The sequence below is a fragment of the Tursiops truncatus genome, chromosome 5 (assembly GCF_011762595.2).
Source record: "Tursiops truncatus isolate mTurTru1 chromosome 5, mTurTru1.mat.Y, whole genome shotgun sequence".
NCBI lineage: Eukaryota > Metazoa > Chordata > Mammalia > Artiodactyla > Delphinidae > Tursiops > Tursiops truncatus.
In genome coordinates this window covers 29,400,331-29,422,763 of record NC_047038.1, presented here as the reverse complement: position 1 = coordinate 29,422,763, position 22,433 = coordinate 29,400,331, and the positions used below count along the sequence as shown (strand labels likewise).

The window sequence follows — 22,433 nt, the reverse complement described above, 5'->3', positions numbered from 1 at the left end:
GCCCAGGAAGGTAATGTACCTTCCAAATGTCACACAGACAACTGGTAGCACAGCCAAGATGAGAGTCAAATTTCCTGACACTGAGATTAAGATCCTTTCTTCTTACCTAAACATTTTAGGGGAACAAAAATTAAAATCCAAGACAAAATTACCTTGATTGACAGTCATCACTTGACAATAGTATCTTGCCTATTATAAGTGGAATTCACAAAATTGGAAAATGTAAACTAATATAGCATGCTCCTTTTGGGAAATATTTTTGATTAAGTAAGATCAATAAAGCTTTTGATTTTTATTATTAGTGATTTATTTAATAGAACTAGATTTCAGAATCTAATTGATTAAGAATCAAAATAATAACAGCAGCTAGTGTGTTAGGTTTTCACTCTGTGCCAGGTACTATGCCAAATGCCTGTCATGCACTATCTCATTAAATCCTCTGCACGTTTCTAAAAACGTAGCTGCCATCATGGGTGAGGGAAATTACTTAAACTCACATGTCTAGAAAGTGGAGAAACTGAGCTTTGAACCTAGGAAGTTTGACTATCGTGCTAGACCTCTCAAACACTCTATTTTGCTGAGAAAACCTAGGACAGGAATGAGAAGGTAATTATTAGAACTAAAGCAAAAGTTAATGTTTTCTTCAATTAATTACGAATCATCCAAATTCCAATGATTAATGGAAAAAGACCCCTAAAACAACTGTTGACAAATCAACACGTTTCCTCAAGTCTCAGACAAATCTGTGGGGTGATATCATCATTCTTACTGCACACATATGAAACAGGGCTTGAAAAGTTTGGCTCATGTCTGAAAGTCACAGAGAAGTAGGAGAAACAGAATTTATAAATGCTTCTGTCTTCTTGGCCTGCCATATAGGGGTGAAGTCAAGGGAATTATAAGTAGAAGGGAATGGAATCAGTATAGAAAAATCAGTGCAAAATATGATTAATTTGAACATCTAATATTTGTTTTAAATAATATGAGTCATTTATTTCCCCCCAATGTGTATTATATAAATGATATTTTGACATATAAACCACTATAAAGGAAGTGGTTCATTCTGTCATTTCAGCGTGATCAGATGCTACTTGAAGAAGTATTACCTGTACAAGAGGATGATTCTTTGATATCTTCACACCCAATTATAGTCACTGTGACAAGTCCTGATGAAATAACATCTGTTTTTGATGGGATTTCCTATAGCAAGGTGCGGAAAATATAACACTGTTTTGAATGTCTTCCTGTTTGGTGGTTCTTCTCTTAGTAAATGCCTAAAAATGGTAAGAATGGTTATACTATGTTAATGGGCTCTGGGAAACAGTGTAGAACTTATTCCAAGTGCTGAATATTCAACAGTTTGTAATTTTCAGCGGAAATGATCAATGCTGGTCATTGTCACAGAATTGTGAAGCAGATTTTTAAAAGTTTCTCTTTTTACTTTTGTTTATAACAGCTATCATTCTGATAACTGAACATTTACCCTTTAGGCATCCAATTTAAAGTTATTTGACTTGATTTTTTAAAACACAGTAAATCTTCTCTTTCTGCCATGTGGTCAATGAGAAGTGCCATATATGTGGACACCTTTTCTAGTAGAATGCTTCCAGGAAGCACTTAAATCCAATTCCGTTTGAAGGAATTACTTTCATCCGTTTTTATATACGATTTAAAGATGAATTTGTTAGCATGTCATAGATGGGGCATTTTTATCCAGTAAAATTTTATGAAAAGTTGCTAATAACCCATAGTGACCTGAAGCTTTATGCTACCCATTTTTCTCCCACAACTTCTCCTGCAGCTTCTCCTCTAAACATATTCCACAACTGTATGCAACATATTTTAGTCGATTTTCCACCCCAGCCTCTTGTGGTTTACCCACTAGGTTAAGTTGTTCAAAAGCCACTGCAAACTAATACATTTTACTGTTCTGGGGATACCCAAAGTTTTATTTAAGACAAAATATTACAATTATGAAAATGAATACTAGATAAAATTGGCTTTAGTGAAAAAGCCTTCTATATATTAGTATTTGAAGTTTATAGCATCATATTTTTTGGCTTTCCCTCTCATATGTTCTCATGGCATTATTTCAGGCTTCCTTTATTCATTTTTCTTTTATATTGTCAATGATTCTTTTTATCTTTCTGTTAAAAGGAAAATCTCTAATCCACTTATAGTATATTCTAATAATTCACATAGAGACATTTATATTTATTAAATCAGCTTCTTCCTAAGTCCTAGATATTCCATGGGTATAAGGTATTAGGTCAGAAATAAATACATGTTTCTAAGTCTTTAGCTTTATACTAGGTACAAAAATAACATATCTTAATAAATTACAGTAGAAATTGCTAACTTAAATGGGGAAGCAATGTTTTTCTGGTCAGTTACTTGAAAATTGATTTTTAAATCTATGAATAATGCATTTAAAATTAATCTTATAACATATGAAATGCAAGTAGACAGCAGAAGTATTCATCAGACTCTTCAGACTAAATAAAATCAAATGAGATAAACCACTTTGGAAGAGTAGCATTTTATGCCTAAATTATATACGTAATCTATATTAAACTATTTGACCAGATTAATTCCTCAACTGTCTACCCCCCTCTGTTAAAATATAATTATTTTTCCCAAATATTCCAATATACTTAAGAAGTAGCCAGAATTCTATCCTGAAGTTGCTTTCCTTGTTCATCAAAGAACATGACTTTTCTAAAACTTTCTCCAGTTTCTCTTTCATTAGGAAAGCCCCATCTACTGGTTCATGTGGTGAAGTGCAATAATTATTTGAACCTTGTTACTGAAACGATGGCCATTTTATCAATTTCTCCTTGCCTTTCAGTTATTTTAGAAGCATAGATACAGGGGGTATGCCAAGTGGTATTTTCATCCTAATATCACAAATTGATAGCCATATAATTTAGCATAATCATCTTAAAGACATTATCTCACATATATGATCATGAAATACTAGTCACAATAGTGATCACTGATATTTGTTTCTTACATATCCTTTATTAATTTAACTTGCCATTCTTTTCCATCATAGGGAGCTTCCATTCTGAGAATGCTTGAAGACTGGCTAACACCAGAGAAATTTCAAAAAGGATGTCAGGTATGATTTATTACTTTTAATATTATTAAAAAACTACACTGATATATGGCTGATGAATGTTAAGATATGTGATTAATTAAGGACAATTCCCTTTTTACTTTTCTTTTCCTTGCTCAAGGATAATACTGCAGAACACAAAAAGGTGATCACATCCAGGTTATTACCTATGTTGTATCTGTAACTGTCATTTAAAACAAAAGTTTCATAGAGAAGTGAAACATTACTTATTTTTTTACACCCTCAGTCTGCCATAACAAAACACCATAGATTGGGTGGCATAACAACAAATTTATTTTCTCACAGTTCTGTAGACTAAGAAGTCCAAGAACAAGGTGCTGGCAGACTCAGTTTTCGGTGAGAGTTTTCTTTCTGGCTTCCAGATGGTCACCTTTTTGCTGTGTCCTCACATAGCAGAGAGAGAGAGAACCTTCTGGTGCCTCTTCTTATAAGACACTGATCCCATCATGAGGCTCCCACCCTCATGATCTCATCTAAACCTCACCCTAAACCTCCCAAAAGCCTCATCTCCAAATACCATCACATTGGGCATTAGGCCTTCAAAGTATGAATTTGGGGGGAACACAATTCAGTCCATAGCAACATAATATAAACATTTAAATCTATAAAGCTCTTCCATTATAGTTTTTAAAAGGACTTTTCCCTTATTATTAGATTATAAAATGGTTAACACACATATTCCTATTATGATAAAGTCAGTGAATAAAGAGGGCCTGCTTCCGTTTGGAAAGAGAAATAACAGTCAATTCCTTAAAGCATTTCACACATCCCACTTAAGCTTATTCCTCCAGTGGATGTTTCAATTCCATTGCTGTTCTTCTAGACCATAAGCCAATTCTCTCAGGGTTTTATATTATCTATGTTACCACCATTGCTACAATGTCCCTGTAACTGTCCTGTCTGCAGCTTGGCTCTGTTGTAGCCTAGGGATGGAACTGTCTTCCTACTCTTTCTCTTCCATCTCCATCCCCCCTACTGTGACATCCCAGGTAGTAGGCAAGGCAGCGCTGATAGTATCCAATCCATAAAATAGAAAATGGGTGAGAGCAGTGCCCTGCTAGCTTTCCCAAAGGGTACCAGTACTTCCTTTGGATGTGATTCCCCAGGACAGTGCCTGCCCACCATTCCTACAGCTCTCACTACTGCTAAGTCTTCTTATGTGGCAATCAGCATTCTCCATAATACCATAAAAGGAAATGGTCCCCTTCTACCCAATACTTAAATTCCTAGGTGACTATTAAAGTAAAAAATAAGACCAGGATTTAGGAAATATTCAGGGAGCACATCAGTACATTTTACTACTTTTGTCCATGAATAAAATATTCTGTGTGGACATTAGGTGGAAAGAGAGAAGCTGTGTGTTTGTTCTTAAGTGTACATTAGAACATCTTGTAAACTTTTCATCAGCTTCAGACTCAAATTTCATACTTCTCTAACTGTAAGCACCTTTTGTGAGGAACTGTGTCTTCTATATTTTTGCATATAGTAGGAGGATGCATTACAGATGTTAGAAGATCCAAAAAATGCCTCTTGAATGAATGAATGGTCTATAATAAATAATATAGAATATAAAAATAAAGACAATTCATTTTTAAAAGTAAATTAAAATTTCATTTGCATAGTTTTCATTCTAAATTAAACTGATGAATAACATGTTCTTGGAATCTTCAAAGTGGACTTCAAATTAAATAATTTTTCATATTAACTTTTTTTGAGAAGTACCAAAAGAGTCTTTAAAAGAGAATACCTATTCTAATAATTTAATAATACTCTTGCATTTTATTTATCTCATATCTGTGATATAATTAATTAAAAACCCAGTCCAGTCTAAAACTAATATTTCTCACGTTAAAACCATCTTCCTCCACCCTAACTGCGACTACAAATAGCGCTAGAATGAATAGATACTAATTTTCATATCATTATAGTGCTATGGAATTAATTTACAAAAAGACACTGAAACACTCATTTTTTGCCTTCAATCTTCAAACACTAGCTAATATCTGAAAACAGTACATGATCAATATAGGCCACACTCAATAAGCTCTCAAACCAATTGGAACATCCCTTCACATAATTCTAGTATCCAAATGTATCTCTCCTTGATTTATCATCATGCTATGACTGCTGCCCCTAAACCCCACAATATGTGACACTGTCCAAGACTTTTCCCTTGCAAATACTAACTTTCTACCAAAAGTGGCTCTTCATTAGCTAACCTGGTGTGGTGCTAACTCTGGGGATGGCCAGCTCTCTGTTCTCTTTCATGCTCATCACTTTAACCCCAAACCCAATCTCAGACAGCAAAGTAGGTACAGAGTGAGGGGAATTAAGAGTCAAACCAGGGCTTCCCTGGTGGCGCAGTGGTTGAGAGTCCGCCTGCCGATGCAGGGGACACGGGTTTGTGCCCAGGTCCGGGAAGATCACACGTGCCACGGAGCGGCTGGGCCCATGAGCCATGGCCGCTGAGCCTGCGCGTCCGGAGCCTGTGCTCCGCAACGGGAGAGGCCACAACAGTGAGAGGCCCGGGTACCGCAAAAAAAAAAAAAGAGTAAAACCATCAACTGGAAAATCTTTCAGGCTGTGCTTGCATGTAAAAAAGCATATTAAATTATGGAGCATTGATAACAATGTATGGTCATGAAATAGAAGCTGAGAAATATATCCATCCTTTCTTTTTCTCCTAGTATCAGTAGTATCGCTGATAAGACAGGAATGGTTCAACTGGAAAATGTCCTGTCCCTTCCTGAGATACTAGTCATAGAAACACTGTTCCTTTCCTTTGTGCACACTGATACTAACTGAGGGACTATTACTGGGGGACCCAGGTCATCGTAAACTTTTGACTGGAATGACTGCATCGTGATTGTGCAAGGTGAAGAAGGAAATTTCTTAATATAGAATATTCAAAAGCACTAATCTAGACAAAATAAAATTAGTTCCTTTTAATTTATTGTTTATATAAGCCTCTAGCTAAGGTGAAGCAAGAAACTGCAATTTAAAAAACAGTAACAATAACAACAGTGACGAAAACCACACAAACTGATCCAGGATTCATAAGTCTCTTCACCGTAATCTCAGGCAAATCTCTTCACCTCTCTAGACACCAGTTTCCTTCATGCCCAAAATGTGAGAGTTGTATAAAATAGTATTTAAGGTTCCTTTCAGTTCCAAGATTGCATGTTTCTAAGTACAAGTCACCATAAATATACAAAGAAACTCCTCTAAATTAATTTTAAGAAGATACTATTCACTAGAAATCATCATTACCAGGTAGCTATGATTATAATTATTACTATTCCGAGCATCCAATTATTTTACTAAGAAGGAATGAATGATCTATGCAAAACTCTGGAACGAATACCTAAATTTGATACAGAATCTGTGCCTTTCATTTCTTCTCCCTTCCTTCGCCTGCCCTCCAGTGGCAGTGCTGAGCAGTGAACCAATCAAAAGAACAAATATGAAGGCAGCATTCCAAACTGGCCTCAACCCTCTCCCAGGCATCTTGGAGCAGTCTAGATAATATTGTTTTATCTCTCTATGCCTAAAAAGGGGAATTTAGAAGATAACAGGACTAAGGTATAGCACCTCCTGAAAATTAGAGCAACTTAGAGTGAAAATGATATGAGCAAAGTAAACCACTAGTTATTTTCTTTGAAGGTTCAAAGACCACTTAAGAAGGTTCGATTTCTACCAAAGACTTCCACATTTTAAGCAGGACAATTCTAGAGCATAACAGAGGAGTTATACAGCAGGAATTCTGGAAGGTCTCCTGGAGAACTATAAGTAGTGCCCAATTATGAGATTAGAAGAAGACAAGGAATTTTCTCTAGGGATATCATATTATGCCTGAAAACTCATATATAGAGAGGTTTTGTGACTAGAACTGACAAAAAGGGAGACTTGTAGTTAAAAGATTTGTATTTTTAAAATATTTGAAAAATGAAATCTTACTCTTTAGAGTGAATAATTTTCCCAATTTGCCATCATCATGATTATTATTATTCAGAAGACTATATATTCATTTATTTAGAGCAGGAGTCTGCAAACTACTATTACAGCTTGCAGGCCAAATCCAGCCCACCACCCATTTTTGTAAGGTCGGCAAATGAAAATCACTTCTACAGTTTTAAACGGTTGGAAAAAATCAAAAGAGTATTTCATGACATGTGAAAGTTGTATGCAATTCAAGTATCAGTGTGCATAAATAACATTTTATTGGAAAACAGCCATTCTCATTCACTTACATATTATCTATGACTGCTTTTGTGCTACTTGGGCAGAGTTGAGTAGTTGTGACAGAGACTATATGTCTCACAACACTTAAAATCTTTATTATACAGCTTTTTACAGAAAAAGTTTGCTGAGCCTTGGCTTAGAGCCAAGCTCACCAGTTTTATCTTTGCAAAGCACTTCAATCACTCATATGTGATGGGGTCATCTAGTGTTGGAGATGAGAAAACACTACTGGTGTAAATAAAGGTAGGGGATGCAGCCAGCAGTGGACAGGTTAACACCAATAAGTGAACATCATAGAATTATGGATCTTTTTTCCTAGTGGATCAAAAATGTTTTGGACTGTTGACTGCTTGCTAAATAGTTGACAGTCCTTAAGCATCTTATATTGGTTGTCCTGAAAAAATTAAACTCTTTCCCTCACCTGTTCACAATTCCATTAGACTAAAAAAAAAACAACAAAAAAGAGAATTACCTCATTAATAAAAAATATTCCTTATGCTTTACAAATAAATCGTTATTTGTACAGTGTTTTTATAGGTTACAAAATTTTTCGAAAAGGGCGTATCATTTGATTTTCATTCTAGGTACATTTGCTATATTATTCATTAGAGCGAGACATGTTGAAGGGTTCAGCTCATGTTGTGGAAGTATGGAAAAAGCAAACATTGACTTTTGAAATACTTGTTATCTTTCACATGCAGAGTTACTTGAAAAAATACAAATTTAAGAATGCCAAAACTTCAGATTTTTGGGCAGCACTTGAAGAGGTAAGGAGGAGTATATCCTCAAACATTTCTTTGATTAACAAATGATTTATCAATCATTTCTTTATCTGATTATTCTATCCTTTTATTTCCCCTTATTTGTTGATTGATTATTCTCTATTTTTTAAAAAAATCTTAGGCAAGTAATCTACCAGTGAAAGAAGTAATGGATACCTGGACCAATCAGATGGGTTATCCTGTACTTAATGTGGAAGATATGAGGAACATCACACAGAAACGCTTTCTGTTGGACTCGAGAGTTAATTCTTCTGAGCCACATTCAATTTTGGGGTAAGAATCTATAACGCATTTCAGAAGAAAAGCAGAAATTTGATGGAAATACTGGCCATTTGCTTAGACCTTGCTCTTCAGTACCTGATGCTTAAGCACAGTGTCTTTAGGGAAACAAAGGCACTCAGAAATAGCTCAGTTGTCTTCAGGTTCCAAATGATGGACTGAGCACATGCATGCAAGTACAATTCTTCCCAGAAATCACTGAATAAAGAAACAGAAGTACTAAAAGAAATAAACTCAGAGAAGCAAAGAAAATAGGAAGGGCTAAATGCATCATAAAATTCGAGATGAAGAAAAGCAGAGGGAGAAATATAGACAGAAAACAAACAGAGGAAGATGCAGCCAGATAAAAAGAGACTTTCAGTAGAGGTGGAAGCCGATTCCCCCTATCCGTAGACAGGCTCTGGGCTCAGTGTCAGCACTCAGAGCGGAAGGCAGGAGTGAGGCTGAAAACAGGGCAATTAATTTGAAGTCTGGATTCAGGACAGTTGTGCCAGCCAGACCCCTACCCCTCCACTTTCCCTTCATTGACTGCCATTCTTTCCTCTGCATAGAGCTCTCAAAAGTCTGGCAATGACCCAAGGCAAAAATCCAGAGGGCTTTTTTTCCTAAAGAAATTGACCAAGACGTAGAGGAGAGCTAAGGATTTCCATCTGGTTGGGACACCCAAAGTAAAGCTTTCCTCCTTGTGGCATTTGTAGTATGAATGGGCTGGAGCTGCCAGCTCCCCTCATACATACACAGAGCCTCTAGTCAGACTTCCTGTTCAGCGGAGAAGTCAGTTTCAAAAATATACCTCCCTTCTCTACTCAGCCATAAAAAGAAACGAAATTGAGTTATCTGTGGTGAGGTGGATGGACCTAGAGTCTGTCATACAGAGTGAAGTCAGTCAGAAAGGGAAAAACAAATACCGTACGCTAACACATATATATGGAATCTAAGGAAAAAAAAAAAAAAGATCATGAAGAACCTAGGGGTAAGACGGGAATAAAGACACAGACCTACTATAGAATGGACTTGAGGATATGGGGAGGGGGAAGGGTAAGCTGGGACAAAGTGAGAGAATGGCATGGACATATATACGCTACAAAATGTAAAACAGATAGCTAGTGGGAAGCAGCCGCATAGCACAGGGAGATCAGCTCAGTGGTTTGTGACCACCTAGAGGGGTGGGATAGGGAGCGTGGGAGGGAGGGAGACGCGAGAGGGAAGAGATATGGGGATATATTTATATGTATAACTGATTCACTTTGTTATAAAGCAGAAACTAACACACCATTGTAAAGCAATTATACTCCAATAAAGATGTTAAAATATATATATATACCTCCCTTCTCAACAGCAGAGGGGTTACATACAAGACACCAAGAATAACCAATTTAGTCCTTCTTTCTTAAATATGAATGATCAAGGATCGCAAGACACATGAAAGAAATCTAAAAGCATAAAAGGTAAAATCTCACATGAACAAACAAGAAACCTATCTCTGGGCTTCCCTGGTGGCGCAGTGGTTGAGAGTCTGCCTGCCGATGCAGGGGACACGGGTTCGTGCCCCGGTCAGGGAAGATCCCACATGCCGCAGAGCGGCTGGGCCCGTGAGCCATGGCCGCTGAGCCTGCGCGTCCGGAGCCTGTGCTCCGCAACGGGAGAGGCCACAACAGTGAGAGGCCCGCGTACCGAAAAAAAAAAAAAAAGAAACCTATCTCTATAAGAGACATAATTAAAATAAATTTATGAAATATATTAAGAGATCAAAGAAGCTATTATATCCATTAACTAAGAGCAGAATGTTTTCGAAAAGACAAACTGAGAATATAAAAGAGCTATGAAAGATTAAATTTTGGTTGTGAAAAAAATTAATAGACCAACTAGAAATAAATTTGGGGAATTCCCTAAAAGTACAGGACAAACACACATAGAACTGGCAAATATGAAACAGAAGACAAATATGGAAAATCTAGCACCCAACTAATAGAAGTCTCCCAAAAAAAAGAAAATAGAGAAACTTAAGGAGCGAATTGTACTAAAGAAATAATAAAGTGCACAAGGATTCTGATTAAAAGGCCCCATTGACTACACAGTACAAAAAGGAAAAAAAAAACACCAAAAACATACCTAGCTATAGCCTCATGAAATTTCAGAAAACAAGGGTACATGAGTTAGTGTGGCATTAGACTTCTTTACAACAACTCTGAACTCAAGAAGAAAATGAAGCAGTCATTTAAAACGTGGATGCAAAAAATATTTTCAACCTCTAATTCTCTAGGCAGTTCCCTAAACCAAACGTATAAGCACAGTGAAGACATTTTCTGACGTGCAACCCCAGAAAATGCTTTCCACACAGCACTTCTTAGAAAGTTACTAAGGCTACATACAGTCCAGGGGGATTGGAGCCTGGAGAGAAAAAAATATGAATGAATCAAAAAAAGAGGAAGACATAGGATCCAGGAAACAGTTCATCCAACCTAGGAGAGCCATGAAAGGAAATGCAGACCAACAGCGATCCAGTGGGCTCACAGTGCCGCAAGAGCAGGATGACTGGGGCTGAGTTAGGTGATCCCCAGGGAAAAGAGAGTATAATTGGGAGGATGGCGGAATTGGGGAATTGGTGAAGGCCCATCAGTCTGGCCAACTATAAAGAAGAAAATTAGCAAAAAACAAAATCAAGGCTGTATGTAAAAACTGTGATCCAAAAATATGAAGCAGGTAGAATGATTTTATGCCATTGATAAAGTATAAGGAAGAGGAGTCTATTTTACCCTTATGTTAGGGTGTTAGGGGAAATCTGCATTTAAGGGACTCAAGGGCCATGAAATCAGACCATTGAGAAGGAAATATGACTCCAACACACTTCTCGGCCAGCAATATGTATAGAGCATAATTTCGTTTGTGTTATTCATTGTCTTTTGGCTTTTATAATCAACCAATGGATAACATGTTAATGTTTGTTATAGTGACAGGTTAGATTGTAAATATAAACAATCTTAACACTGTAACAAGAAAAAACAGCTGACAGAAGAAAGGAGGTGGAAGAGGAAGAAAAGGTGGAAAAAAAGGATACTGGATACTGGTTCAGTGGTGGACCGAAGCTGGCTTTAATCCCAACTCAGTGACATCATTCCAGTAGCCTGAAATTGGTCATGATGTGAGTTAATGGAAATCAGCAAATACTACATTCCACTTCCCACCCCTGCCCTGAGAGCTGGTTGTTAAGCATTTATCGGCACTGCACAAGATAACCTTATTCTACAGTTAGGAGAGAGTAACAATACTAAAATTTATAAAACAAGAAAAGGCAGTATGGGTATACTATTTAAAGGAACAATTGTAACCTACAGAAAGTCTAATAATAATAATTTTGCTTTATTATAATTTGAATGTTAAAGGGGGAATGAAAAAGAAAGTAGTATAAGTGAACTAAGTCACCCTCTCTCATGGGTGAGTTAATAAATACTATCTAAAAAATATACAGGTATTTAGAGTTACAGTATTAGACATCAGAAGAACTAAAACCAGAAGCATTTAAAAGGGGCTGCTTCTGAGAGAGGTGCTGGTCTGTGGAAAGGGTGTAGGAGACAGTGGCTTTTCAATAGTGGTTTTCCCAGTTTTTGATTAAGGATGTTTTTATTTACAATGCATAAATGAAATTCTCCAAACATTTTAACAGCAATTACACACTCAATCAATCAAATTATTTTGCATATATCATTTATAAGAGACTTCTAAACATCACCACTTAAAATTTTATTAAATTCCATTTATAATTTCAAATATAAACACCGAAAGACACAGTTTTATGAATCTAATTTCTAAAAAGAGTTTTCTATACATTTTTATGAATCAAACAAATTAAAAATCATAAATATAGTATATCAAATTTCTTGGGCATTTTCAAACACATTAAACCTTAACAACCAAAAAGGAAAAAAAAGAATCAAACCTTTAACTTTACAAAATCAGAATTTCCTATTACATGAAAAGATGCTCAACATAACTAAATATCAAAGAAATGCAAATCAAAACTACAATGAGGTATCACCTCACACCAGTCAGAATGACCAGCATCAAAAAGTCTACAAACAATAAATGCCGGAGAGGGTGTGGAGAAAAGGGAAACTTCCTACACTGTTGGTGGGAATATAAATTGGTACAACCACTATGGAGAGCGGTATGGAGGTTCCTTAAAAAACAAAAAATAGTACTACCATATGATCCAGCAATCCCACTCCTGGGCATATTCCAGAGAAAACCATAATTCAAAAAGATACACACACCCCAATGTTCATTGCAGCAGTATTTACAATAGCCAAGACATGGAAGCAATCTAAATGTCCATCAACAGAGGAATGGATAAAGAAGATGTGGTACATGTATACAATGGAATATTACTCAGCCATAAAAAAGAATGAAATAACGTCATTTGCAGCAACAGGGATGGACCTAGAGATTATCACACTGAGTGAAGTAAGTCAGAGAAAGACAAATATCATATGATATCACTCATGTGGAATTTAATTTAAAAAATGATATAAATAAACTTGTTTACAAAACAGAAACAAACACAGATTTCGAAAACAAACTTATGGTTACCAAAGGGGAAACATGCAGGGGAGGGATAAATTAGGAGTTTGGGATTAACATACACACACTACCATATATAAAATAGATAACCAACAAGGGCCTACTGTATAGCACAGGGAACTCTATTCAATATTCTGTAATAACGTATATGGGAAAACAATCTGAAAAAAGAATGAATATATGTATATGCATAACTGAATCACTTTGCTGTACACCTGAAACTAACACAACATTGTAAATCAACTCTACTCCAATAAAATTAACAACAACAAAAAAACCTCACCCAAATCAGACTTTTATAGGCATTTAAACATGACTACTGAGTTAAGGTATTCTAAGAATGTCAGATAAAATTACAAATCCAATACGTCATTTCCTCTAATTTGCCAAATTTTTAAAACATACCAAATATTGTAAAAGCTGACAAAACACGTGCCACACAGCCAGTGATTTCAAAACTTATTACACTTGTATGACTACAACTTTTACAAAAGTATTAATAATATAGCCATTTCTGTATAACTAACTAGTTATTTCTGTATACATTTCCGGGGTGCCAACCGGTCCCAAATGAAGAGAACAAAATCACGATCTCAGGACGCCCCCCCTAGCCACTGTAGCTGGCCACAGGAACCTGGGTGTACCACTTTGGGGATGTCATCTCCGACCTTCATCGCCCAGCTGAGGCCCCTCCTAGACAGGATCCTGGCTAAATGAGAGCAACACCTTGGTCCCCTGGACAACATTCCAATTTCACCCAGGCCGATTTTAATTGTCTTTTAACTTCTTAATATGTGCTTTGGGTGGAGAGAATTTTGCACTCACCACACTCCAGGTGGCCTCTAATCTCCACTACCCGATTTCCACCGAAAAGACCTTTCACCCTCTTCCTTTTTTAATAGTCTCACTGACCTCATTTTACAGTCACATATATAAATCATCACAAGATCAATTATTCAGTAGCAATTAATATAACATGAGGAAGGAGAAATATAGTGTAGAAGGTGTCTCAGGAATCGTTTAATAACTATAAACTGGTTCTTTTACAGTTATTGTTTTATGTTCTAGCAAATTAAATTGGCCCATTTTAATACTGCTAGAGCCTTTGGATACTAAAATTTTTAAAATATTTCTCTCTTGCAAAACTAGCTTCCATTTGGAAGTTTCAGAGTAATTATTCTCTCCTGCCATGTGCCCACTGATACGCTGAGCCTGAATTAATTGTGGGACAGGAGGTATGGTGGAGTAGAGAGGACTACAGAAGACTTTCTTTCTTGAGGACGTGATATTTAAACTGAGTAAATTGGTGTTGGGGGATGACTGTCGGGGTTTTCAAAACAAAATGCAACATATATGAAGGCTCTAAAGTTTAAAAGGAGCATTATACATATAATATGCAATGCTTACTGAGCATTTACTAAGTAGCTGGCACTATTCTAAGTACTTCAGTGTATTTTATTATAACAGATAGAGAACTTTAGGCAGAAAATTTTTAAATAACTTACTCAAGGTTGCACAGAGTGTAAGTGATGGATCCTCGGTTTGAATGCAGGCAGCTCTGGCTCCAAGAACTGGACAACAGAGAGGCACTGGGAAGACTGGTGGGAGATAAAGTTGGAGGGGAAGGCAGGGGCAGGCATGCAGACCATGTTAAAGATTTTGAACAAAAGAGTGTGAAAATTCAAGGATGTTAAGGAGAGAACTGGCAGGATCATGTTTACATTTTTCAAAGTTCCCCTCTGGCTGCACTATGGAGAACAGATCAGGTGGGACAAGAGTGGATGCAGGGAGACCAGTTAGGATGATATTGTAGCTAGTGACCCATGTGAGAGGTGATGGAGTTGATGGGGCCTGCCCTAGGAGAACAGCCAGGCTGGGGATATGTGGCATATGTTCCGAAGATTGAGTTGAGCTAAAATTTCCAATTAAAGAATAAACAGTGTGCAGGGAATTGAATCGGATGAATTTACAGAGAACAATCTCCTTTTAAAATACTGTTCTCATCTTGCTCTATATAGCTCATACCCATATTTCTAGAGAACTGAAAAATCTTTATAGACCCACTTTATGATACCATACTACAGGCAGCAGGTAACAGAACCTGTTTCCTGATTTCCAATTCAGGGCTTTGGGAATTGTTACATGAACAGCACACTCAGGTGATTCCAAAAATTCAAATTGCCAAAAACTTTCTGTCCCTGGCATCGAGAATGAAGAACACTCAAAATTATTAAATTAGCTACTTCTAGAAACTGGTTGGCCAAAAAGACAAGATCCAGCCTCATCCACCAGAATACAGGCACTAGTCCCCTCCACCAAGAAGCCTACACAACCCACTGAACCAACTTTAGCCACTGGGGACAGACATCAAAAACAACAGGAACTACGAACCTGCAGCCTGCATAAAGGAGACCCCAAACACAGTAAGATAAGCAAAATGAGAAGACAGAGAAACAAACAGCAGATGAAGGAGCAAGATAAAAACCCACCAGACCTAACAAATGAAGAGGAAATAGGCAGTCTACCTGAAAAAGAATTCAGAATAATGATACCAAAGATGATCCAAAATCTTGGAAATAGAATAGAGAAAATGCACGAAACATTTAACAAGGGCCTAGAAGAACTAAAGATGAAACAACTAACGATGAACAACACAATAAATGAAATGAAAAATACTCTAGATGGGATCAATAGCAGAATAACTGAGGCAGAAGAATGGATAAGTGACCTGGAAGATAAAATAGTGGAAATAACTACTGCAGAGCAGAATAAAGAAAAAAGAATGAAAAGAACTGAGGACAGTCTCAGAGACCTCTGGGACAACATTAAATGCACCAACATTCAAATTATAGGGGTTCCAGAATAAGAAGAGAAAAAGAAAGGGACTGAGAGAATATTTTAAGAGATTATAGTTGAAAACGTCCCGAATATGGGAAAGGAAATAGTTAATCAAGTCCAGGAAGCACAGAGAGTCCCATACAGGATAAATCCAAGGAGAAACACGCCAAGACACATATTAATCAAACTGTCAAAAATTAAATGCAAAGAAAACATATTAAAAGCAGCAAGGGAAAAACAACAAATAACACACAAGGGAATCCCCATAAGGTTAACAGCTGATCTTTCAGCAGAAACTCTGCAAGCCAGAAGGGACTGGCAGGACATATTTAAAGTGATGAAGGAGAAAAACCTGCAACAAAGATTATTCTGCCCAGCAAGGATCTCATTCAGATTTGATGGAGAAATTAAAACCTTTACAGACAAGCAAAAGCTGAGAGTTCAGCACCACCAAACCAGCTTTACAACAAATGCTAAAGGATCTTCTCTAGGCAAGAAACAAAAGAGAAGGAAAAGACCTACAATAACAAACCCAAAACAATTAAGAAAATGAGAATAGGAACATACATATTGATAATTACCTTAAATGTAAATGGATTAAATGCTCCCACCAAAAGGCACAGATGGGCTGAATGGATACAACAACAAGACCCATATATATGCTGTATACAAGAGACCCACTTCAGACCTAGAGACACATACAGACTGAAAGTGAGGGGATGGAAAAAGATATTCCATGCAAATGGAAACCAAAAGAAAGCTGGAATAGCAATTCTCATATCAGACAAAATGGACTTTAAAATAAAGACTATTAGAAGAGACAAAGAAGGCCACTACATAATGATCAAGGGATCGATCCAAGAAGAAGATATAACAATTTTAAATATTTATGCACCCAACATAGGAGCACCTCAATACATAAGGCAAATACTAACAGCCATAAAAGGGGAAATCGAAAGTGACACATTCATAGTAGGGGACTTTAACACCCCACTTTCACCAATGGACAGATCATCCAAAATAAAAATAATAAGGAAAATGTTCATTGCAGCTCTATTTACAATAGCCCAGAGATGGAAACAACCTAAGTGCCCATTATCGGATGAATCGATAAAGAAGATGTGGCACATATATACCATGGAATATTACTCAGCCATAAAAAGAAACAAAATTGAGCTATTTGTAATGAGGTAGATAGACCTAGAGTCTGTCATACAGAGTGAAGTAAGTCAGAAAGAAAAAGACAAATACCGTATGCTAACACATATATATGGAATTTAAGAAAAAAAATGTCATGAAGAACCTAGGGGTAAGACAGGAATAAAGACGCAGACCTACTGGAGAACGGACTTGAGGATATGGGGAGGGGGAAGGGTGAACTGTGATAGGGCGAGAGAGAGTCATGGACATGTACACACTAACAAACGTAGTAAGGTAGATAGCTAGTGGGAAGCAGCTGCATGGCACAGGGATATTGGCTTGGTGCTTTGTGACAGCCTGGAGGGGTGGGATAGGGAGGGTGGGAGGGAGGGAGACGCAAGAGGGAAGACGTATGGGAACATTTGTATATGTATAACTGATTCACTTTGTTATAAAGCAGAAACTAACACAGCATTGTAAAGCAATTATACCCCAATAAAGATGTTAAAATAAATAAATAAGGAAACACAAGCTTTAAATGATACATTAAACAAGACTTAATTGATATTTATAGGACATTCCATCCAAAAACAACAGAATACACATTTTTCTCAAGTGCTCATGGAACATTCTCCAGGATAGATCATATCTTGGGTCACAAATCAAGCCTTGGTAAATTTAAGAAAACGATATCGTATCAAGTATCTATTCCGACCACAATGCTATGAGACTAGATATCAATTACAGGAAAAGATCTGTAAAAAACACAAACACATGGAGGCTAAACAATACACTACTTAATAACGAAGTGATCACTGAAGAAATCAAAAAGGAAATCAAAAATACCTAGAAACAAATGACAGTGGAGACACAATGACCAGAAATCTATGGGATGCAGCAAAAGCAGTTCTAAGAGGGAAGTATATAGCAATACAATCCTACCTTAGGAAACAGGAAACATCTCGAATAAACAACCTAACCTTGCACCTAAAGCAAATAGAGAAAGAAGAACAAAAAACCCCCGAAGTTAGCAGAAGGAAAGAAATCATAAAAAGCAGATCAGAAATAAATGAAGAAGAAATGAAGGACGATAGCAAAGATCAATAAAACTAAAAGCTGGTTCTTTGAGAAGATAAACAAAATTGATAAACCATCAGCCAGGCTCATCAAGAAAAAGAGGGAGAAGACTCAAATCAATAGAATTAGAAAAGAAAAAGGAGAAGTAACAACTGACACTGCAGAAATACAAAAGATCATGAGAGATTACTACAAGCAACTCTATGCCAATAAAATGGACAACCTGGAAGAAATGGACAAATTCTTAGAAATGCACAACCGGCCAAGACTGAATCAGGAAGAAACAGAAAATATGAACAGACCAATCACAAGTACTGAAATTGAAACTGTGATTAAAAATCTTCCAGCAAACAGAAGCCCAGGACCAGATGGCTTCACAGGTGAATTCTATCAAATATTTAGAGAAGAGCTAACACCCATCCTTCTCAAACTCTTCCAAAATATAGCAGAGGGAGGAACACTCCCAAGGCCACCATCACCCTGATATCAAAATCAGACAAGGCTGTCACAAAGAAAGAAAACTACAGGCCAATATCACTGATGAACATAGATGTGAAAGTCCTCAACAAAATACTAGCAAACAGAATCCAACGGCACATTAAAAGGATCATACACCATGATCAAGTGGGGTTTATTCCAGGAATGCCAGGATTCTTCAATATACGCAAATCAATCAACGTGATACACTATATTAACAAATTGAAGGAGAAAAACCATACGATCATCTCAATAGATGCAGAGAAAGCTTTCAACAAAATTCAACACCGATTTATGATAAAAACCGTGCAGAAAGTAGGCATAGAGGGAACTTTTCTCAATGTAATAAAGGCCATATAATCACAAACCCATAGCCAACATCATCCTCAATGGTGAAAAACTGAAAGCATTTCCACTAAGATCAGGAACAAGACAAGGGTGCCCACTCTCACCACTCTTATTCAACATAGTTTTGGAAGTTTTAGCCACAGCAATCAGTGAAGAAAAATAAATAAAAGGAATCCAAATCGGAAAAGAAGAAGAAAAGCTGTAAATGTTTGCAGATGACATGATACTATACACAGAGAATCCTAAAGATGCCACCAGAAAACTACTAGAGCTAATCAATGAATTTGGTAAAGTAGCAGGATACAAAATTAATGCACAGAAATCTCTGGCATTCCTATATACTAATGATGAAAAATCTGAAAGTGAAATCAAGAAAACACTCCCATTTACCACTGCAACAAAAAGAATAAAATATCTAGGAATAAACCTACCTAAGGAGACAAAAGAGCTGTATGCAGAAAACTATAAGACACTGATGAAAGAAGTTAAAGATGATACAAATAGATGGAGAGATATACCATGTTCTTGGATTAGAAGAATCAACATTATGGAAATGACTCTACTACCCAAAGCAATCTACAGATTCAATGCAATCCATATCAAACTACCACTGGCATTTTTCACAGAACTAGAACAAAAAATTTCACAATTTGTATGGAAACACAAAAGACCTAGAATAGCCAAAGCAACCTTGAGAATGAAAAACAGAGCTGGAGGAATCAGGCTCCCTGACTTCAGACTATACTACAAAGCTACAGTAATCAAGACAGTATGGTATTGGCACAAAAACAGAAAGATAGATCAATGGAACACGATAGAAAGCCCAGAGATAAACCCATGCACATATGGTCACCTTATCTTTGATAAAGGAAGCAGGAATGTACAGTGGAGAAAGGACAGACTCTTCAATAAGTGGTGCTGGGAAAACTGGACAGATACATGTAAAAGTATGAGGTTAGAACACTCCCTAACACCATACACAAAAATAAGCTCAAAATGGATTAAAGACCTAAATGTAAGGCCAGAAACTATCAAACTCTTAGAGGAAACCATAGGCAGAACACTCTGTGACATGAATCACAGCAAGATTCTTTTTGACCCACCTCCTAGAGAAATGGAAATAAAAACAAAATAAACAAATGGGACCTAATGAAACTTCAAAGCTTTTGCACAGCAAAGGAAACAATAAACAAGACCAAAAGACTACCCTCAGAATGGGAGAAAATATTTGCAAATGAAGCAACCGACAAAGGATTAATCTCCAAAATTTACAAGCAGCTCATGCAGCTCAATAACAAAAAGACAAACAACCCAATCGAAAAATGGGCAGAAGACCTAAATAGACATTTCTTCAAAGAAGATATACAGACTGCCAACAAACACATGAAAGAATGCTCAACATCATTAATCATTAGAGAAATGCAAATCAAAACTACAATGAGATATCATCTCACACCAGTCAGAATGCCCATCATCAAAAAATCTAGAAACAATAAATGCTGGAGAGGGTGTGGAGAAAAGGGGACACTCTGGCACTGCTGGTGGGAATGTGAATTGGTACAGCCACTATGGAGAACAGTATGGAGGTTCCTTAAAAAACTACAAATAGAACTACCATATGACCCAGCAATCCCACTACTGCCATATACCCTGAGAAAACCATAATTCAAAAAGAGTCATGTACCAAAATGTTCATTGCAGCTCTATTTACAGTAGCCCAGAGATGGAAGCCACCTAAGTGTCCATCATCGGATGAATCGATAAAGAAGATGTGGCACATATATACAATGGAATATTACTCAGCCATAAAAGGAAACGAAATTGAGTTATTTGTAGTGAGGTGGATGGACCTAGAGTCTGTCATACAGAGTGAAGTAAGTCAGAAAGAGAAAGACAAATACCGTATGCTAACACATATATATGGAATCTAAGAAAATAAATGTCATGAAGAACCTAGGGGTAAGACAGGAATAAAGACACAGACCTACTAGAGAATGGACTTGAGGATATGGGGAGGGGGAAGGGTAAGCTGTGACAAAGTGAGAGAGTGGCATGTACCTATATACACTACCAAACGTAAGGTAGATAGCTAGTGGGAAGCAGCCGCATAGCACAGGGAGATCAGCTCGGTGCTTTGTGACCACCTAGAGGGGTGGGAGGGAGGGAGACGCAAGAGGGAAGAGATATGGGAACATATGTATATGTATAACTGATTCACTTTGTTATAAAGCAGAAACTAACACACCACTGTAAAGCAATTATACTCCAATAAAGATGTAAAAAATAAAAAATAAAAATAAATAAATAAAAAAGAAACTGGTTGGCACCTGAACTGGAGAAGCCAGTGGTGCTCACCTTGTTGAAACCTGTTACCAGCCTCTCCCCCTGGAAACCTCACTCAGCTCTTCCACAGTAAATGAAATTCAGAGAAACTGGATATCTTGCTGGAATGCAGGTTCTGAAAATTAATAGTTCATGCCAAAACAAAGGAAAATTTGAGGTCTTAGACCCAATGAAATCAGTCAGGGAGTGTCTGTATTTCCTTCTTTATCTTTATTTTGGAGAGGAAAGATTATGATGGAGAAAACTTCTCTGTTTTTCACTCTTTCCTCTTCATAATATATGAATGATTTGAAACTTAGATCTGACTTGTTATCAGGTGATAATTCAATTACATAAATCAACATAATTTCTGTGATCATTCTGTTAACCATAAATTGTTTTTTACAGTTACTGTTTTATGTTCTAGCAAATCAGACTGGCCATAACACTGCTATTTAAGAGTGTTTGCACATATAAAATTTAAAAAATATATTTCTTTCTTGCGAAACAAACTTCCATTGGGAAAGCTTCACAGTAGTTGTTCCCTTCTCTTTCATATCCACTGATCTGTTAAGCCAGAGACATAGCCAACACTGTTTTTAAACCTGTGGGATTACATTTTTAAAGACTACTCCTGGGTTATAGATTCCTCTCCACACAAACAAAAAACTTTATTACCAAGGGAACTAAACATATCAACAGGTCTAAAATCATTTTAAAAGTTATAATAAATCTTTAAATTGTATTCATCAAGATTTAGAACATGGAACCATACTAACATTTACACTTCTCTCTAATTTTTTTTTAGTTTTAACCTTCAGAGACTTTAAAAAATTTTTAGATTCATAGATGCATGATTTTTAGTGACCATTTATCATAAAGTCAATCTACGTGTTCCCTGTTTTTTTAAAAAAAGTTACAAGTTATATATGCATAGGAAAATAAACCTAGAAAAGACAGGCTATCCTCTTGAGAACATTTCTTAAAAATCTGTAGTGGCTCTTGAACAAATACGAGAGAAAAAGACATTATATAGAAAGTTATCATTCCTTATTTTTCCATTTGATTAAAAAGTTAGATCATAATAATATAATCTAATTATAGATTAGATTATATGGGGCGTAATGCCCCCAGAAAGGAATTAGTTTTTTCTCCAACCCTAGTGTTCACCTGCTCTCTGTTCAGGTATATTACTATCTGGTAGACAATGT

General features: G+C 36.6%; 2 protein-coding genes across 9 annotated transcripts in view; one reads left to right on the top strand and one right to left on the bottom strand.

The window, feature by feature from the left end:
- The window catches only part of ELOVL6 (ELOVL fatty acid elongase 6), a 435,739-nt gene that overhangs the window by 363,760 nt on the left and 49,546 nt on the right, over window positions 1-22,433 (bottom strand). The window contains exon 1 of one of the 8 annotated variants that reach the window (XM_073804978.1): window positions 1,107-1,214. The exons of the other annotated variants lie outside the window; for them this stretch is intronic. The gene's annotated coding sequence lies outside the window, so the exon portion shown is untranslated. Of the gene's footprint in view, window positions 1-1,106; window positions 1,215-22,433 lie in introns of those variants that run through there. 8 annotated transcript variants of the gene reach the window in all.
- Window positions 1-22,433, top strand: part of ENPEP (glutamyl aminopeptidase) — a 103,639-nt gene that overhangs the window by 47,374 nt on the left and 33,832 nt on the right. Inside the window, exons 7-10 of the mRNA XM_019928062.3 lie at window positions 1,076-1,210; window positions 3,056-3,121; window positions 8,083-8,148; window positions 8,285-8,436. Coding sequence (XP_019783621.2) covers window positions 1,076-1,210; window positions 3,056-3,121; window positions 8,083-8,148; window positions 8,285-8,436 — 419 coding nt within the window. The remainder of the gene's footprint in view (window positions 1-1,075; window positions 1,211-3,055; window positions 3,122-8,082; window positions 8,149-8,284; window positions 8,437-22,433) is intronic.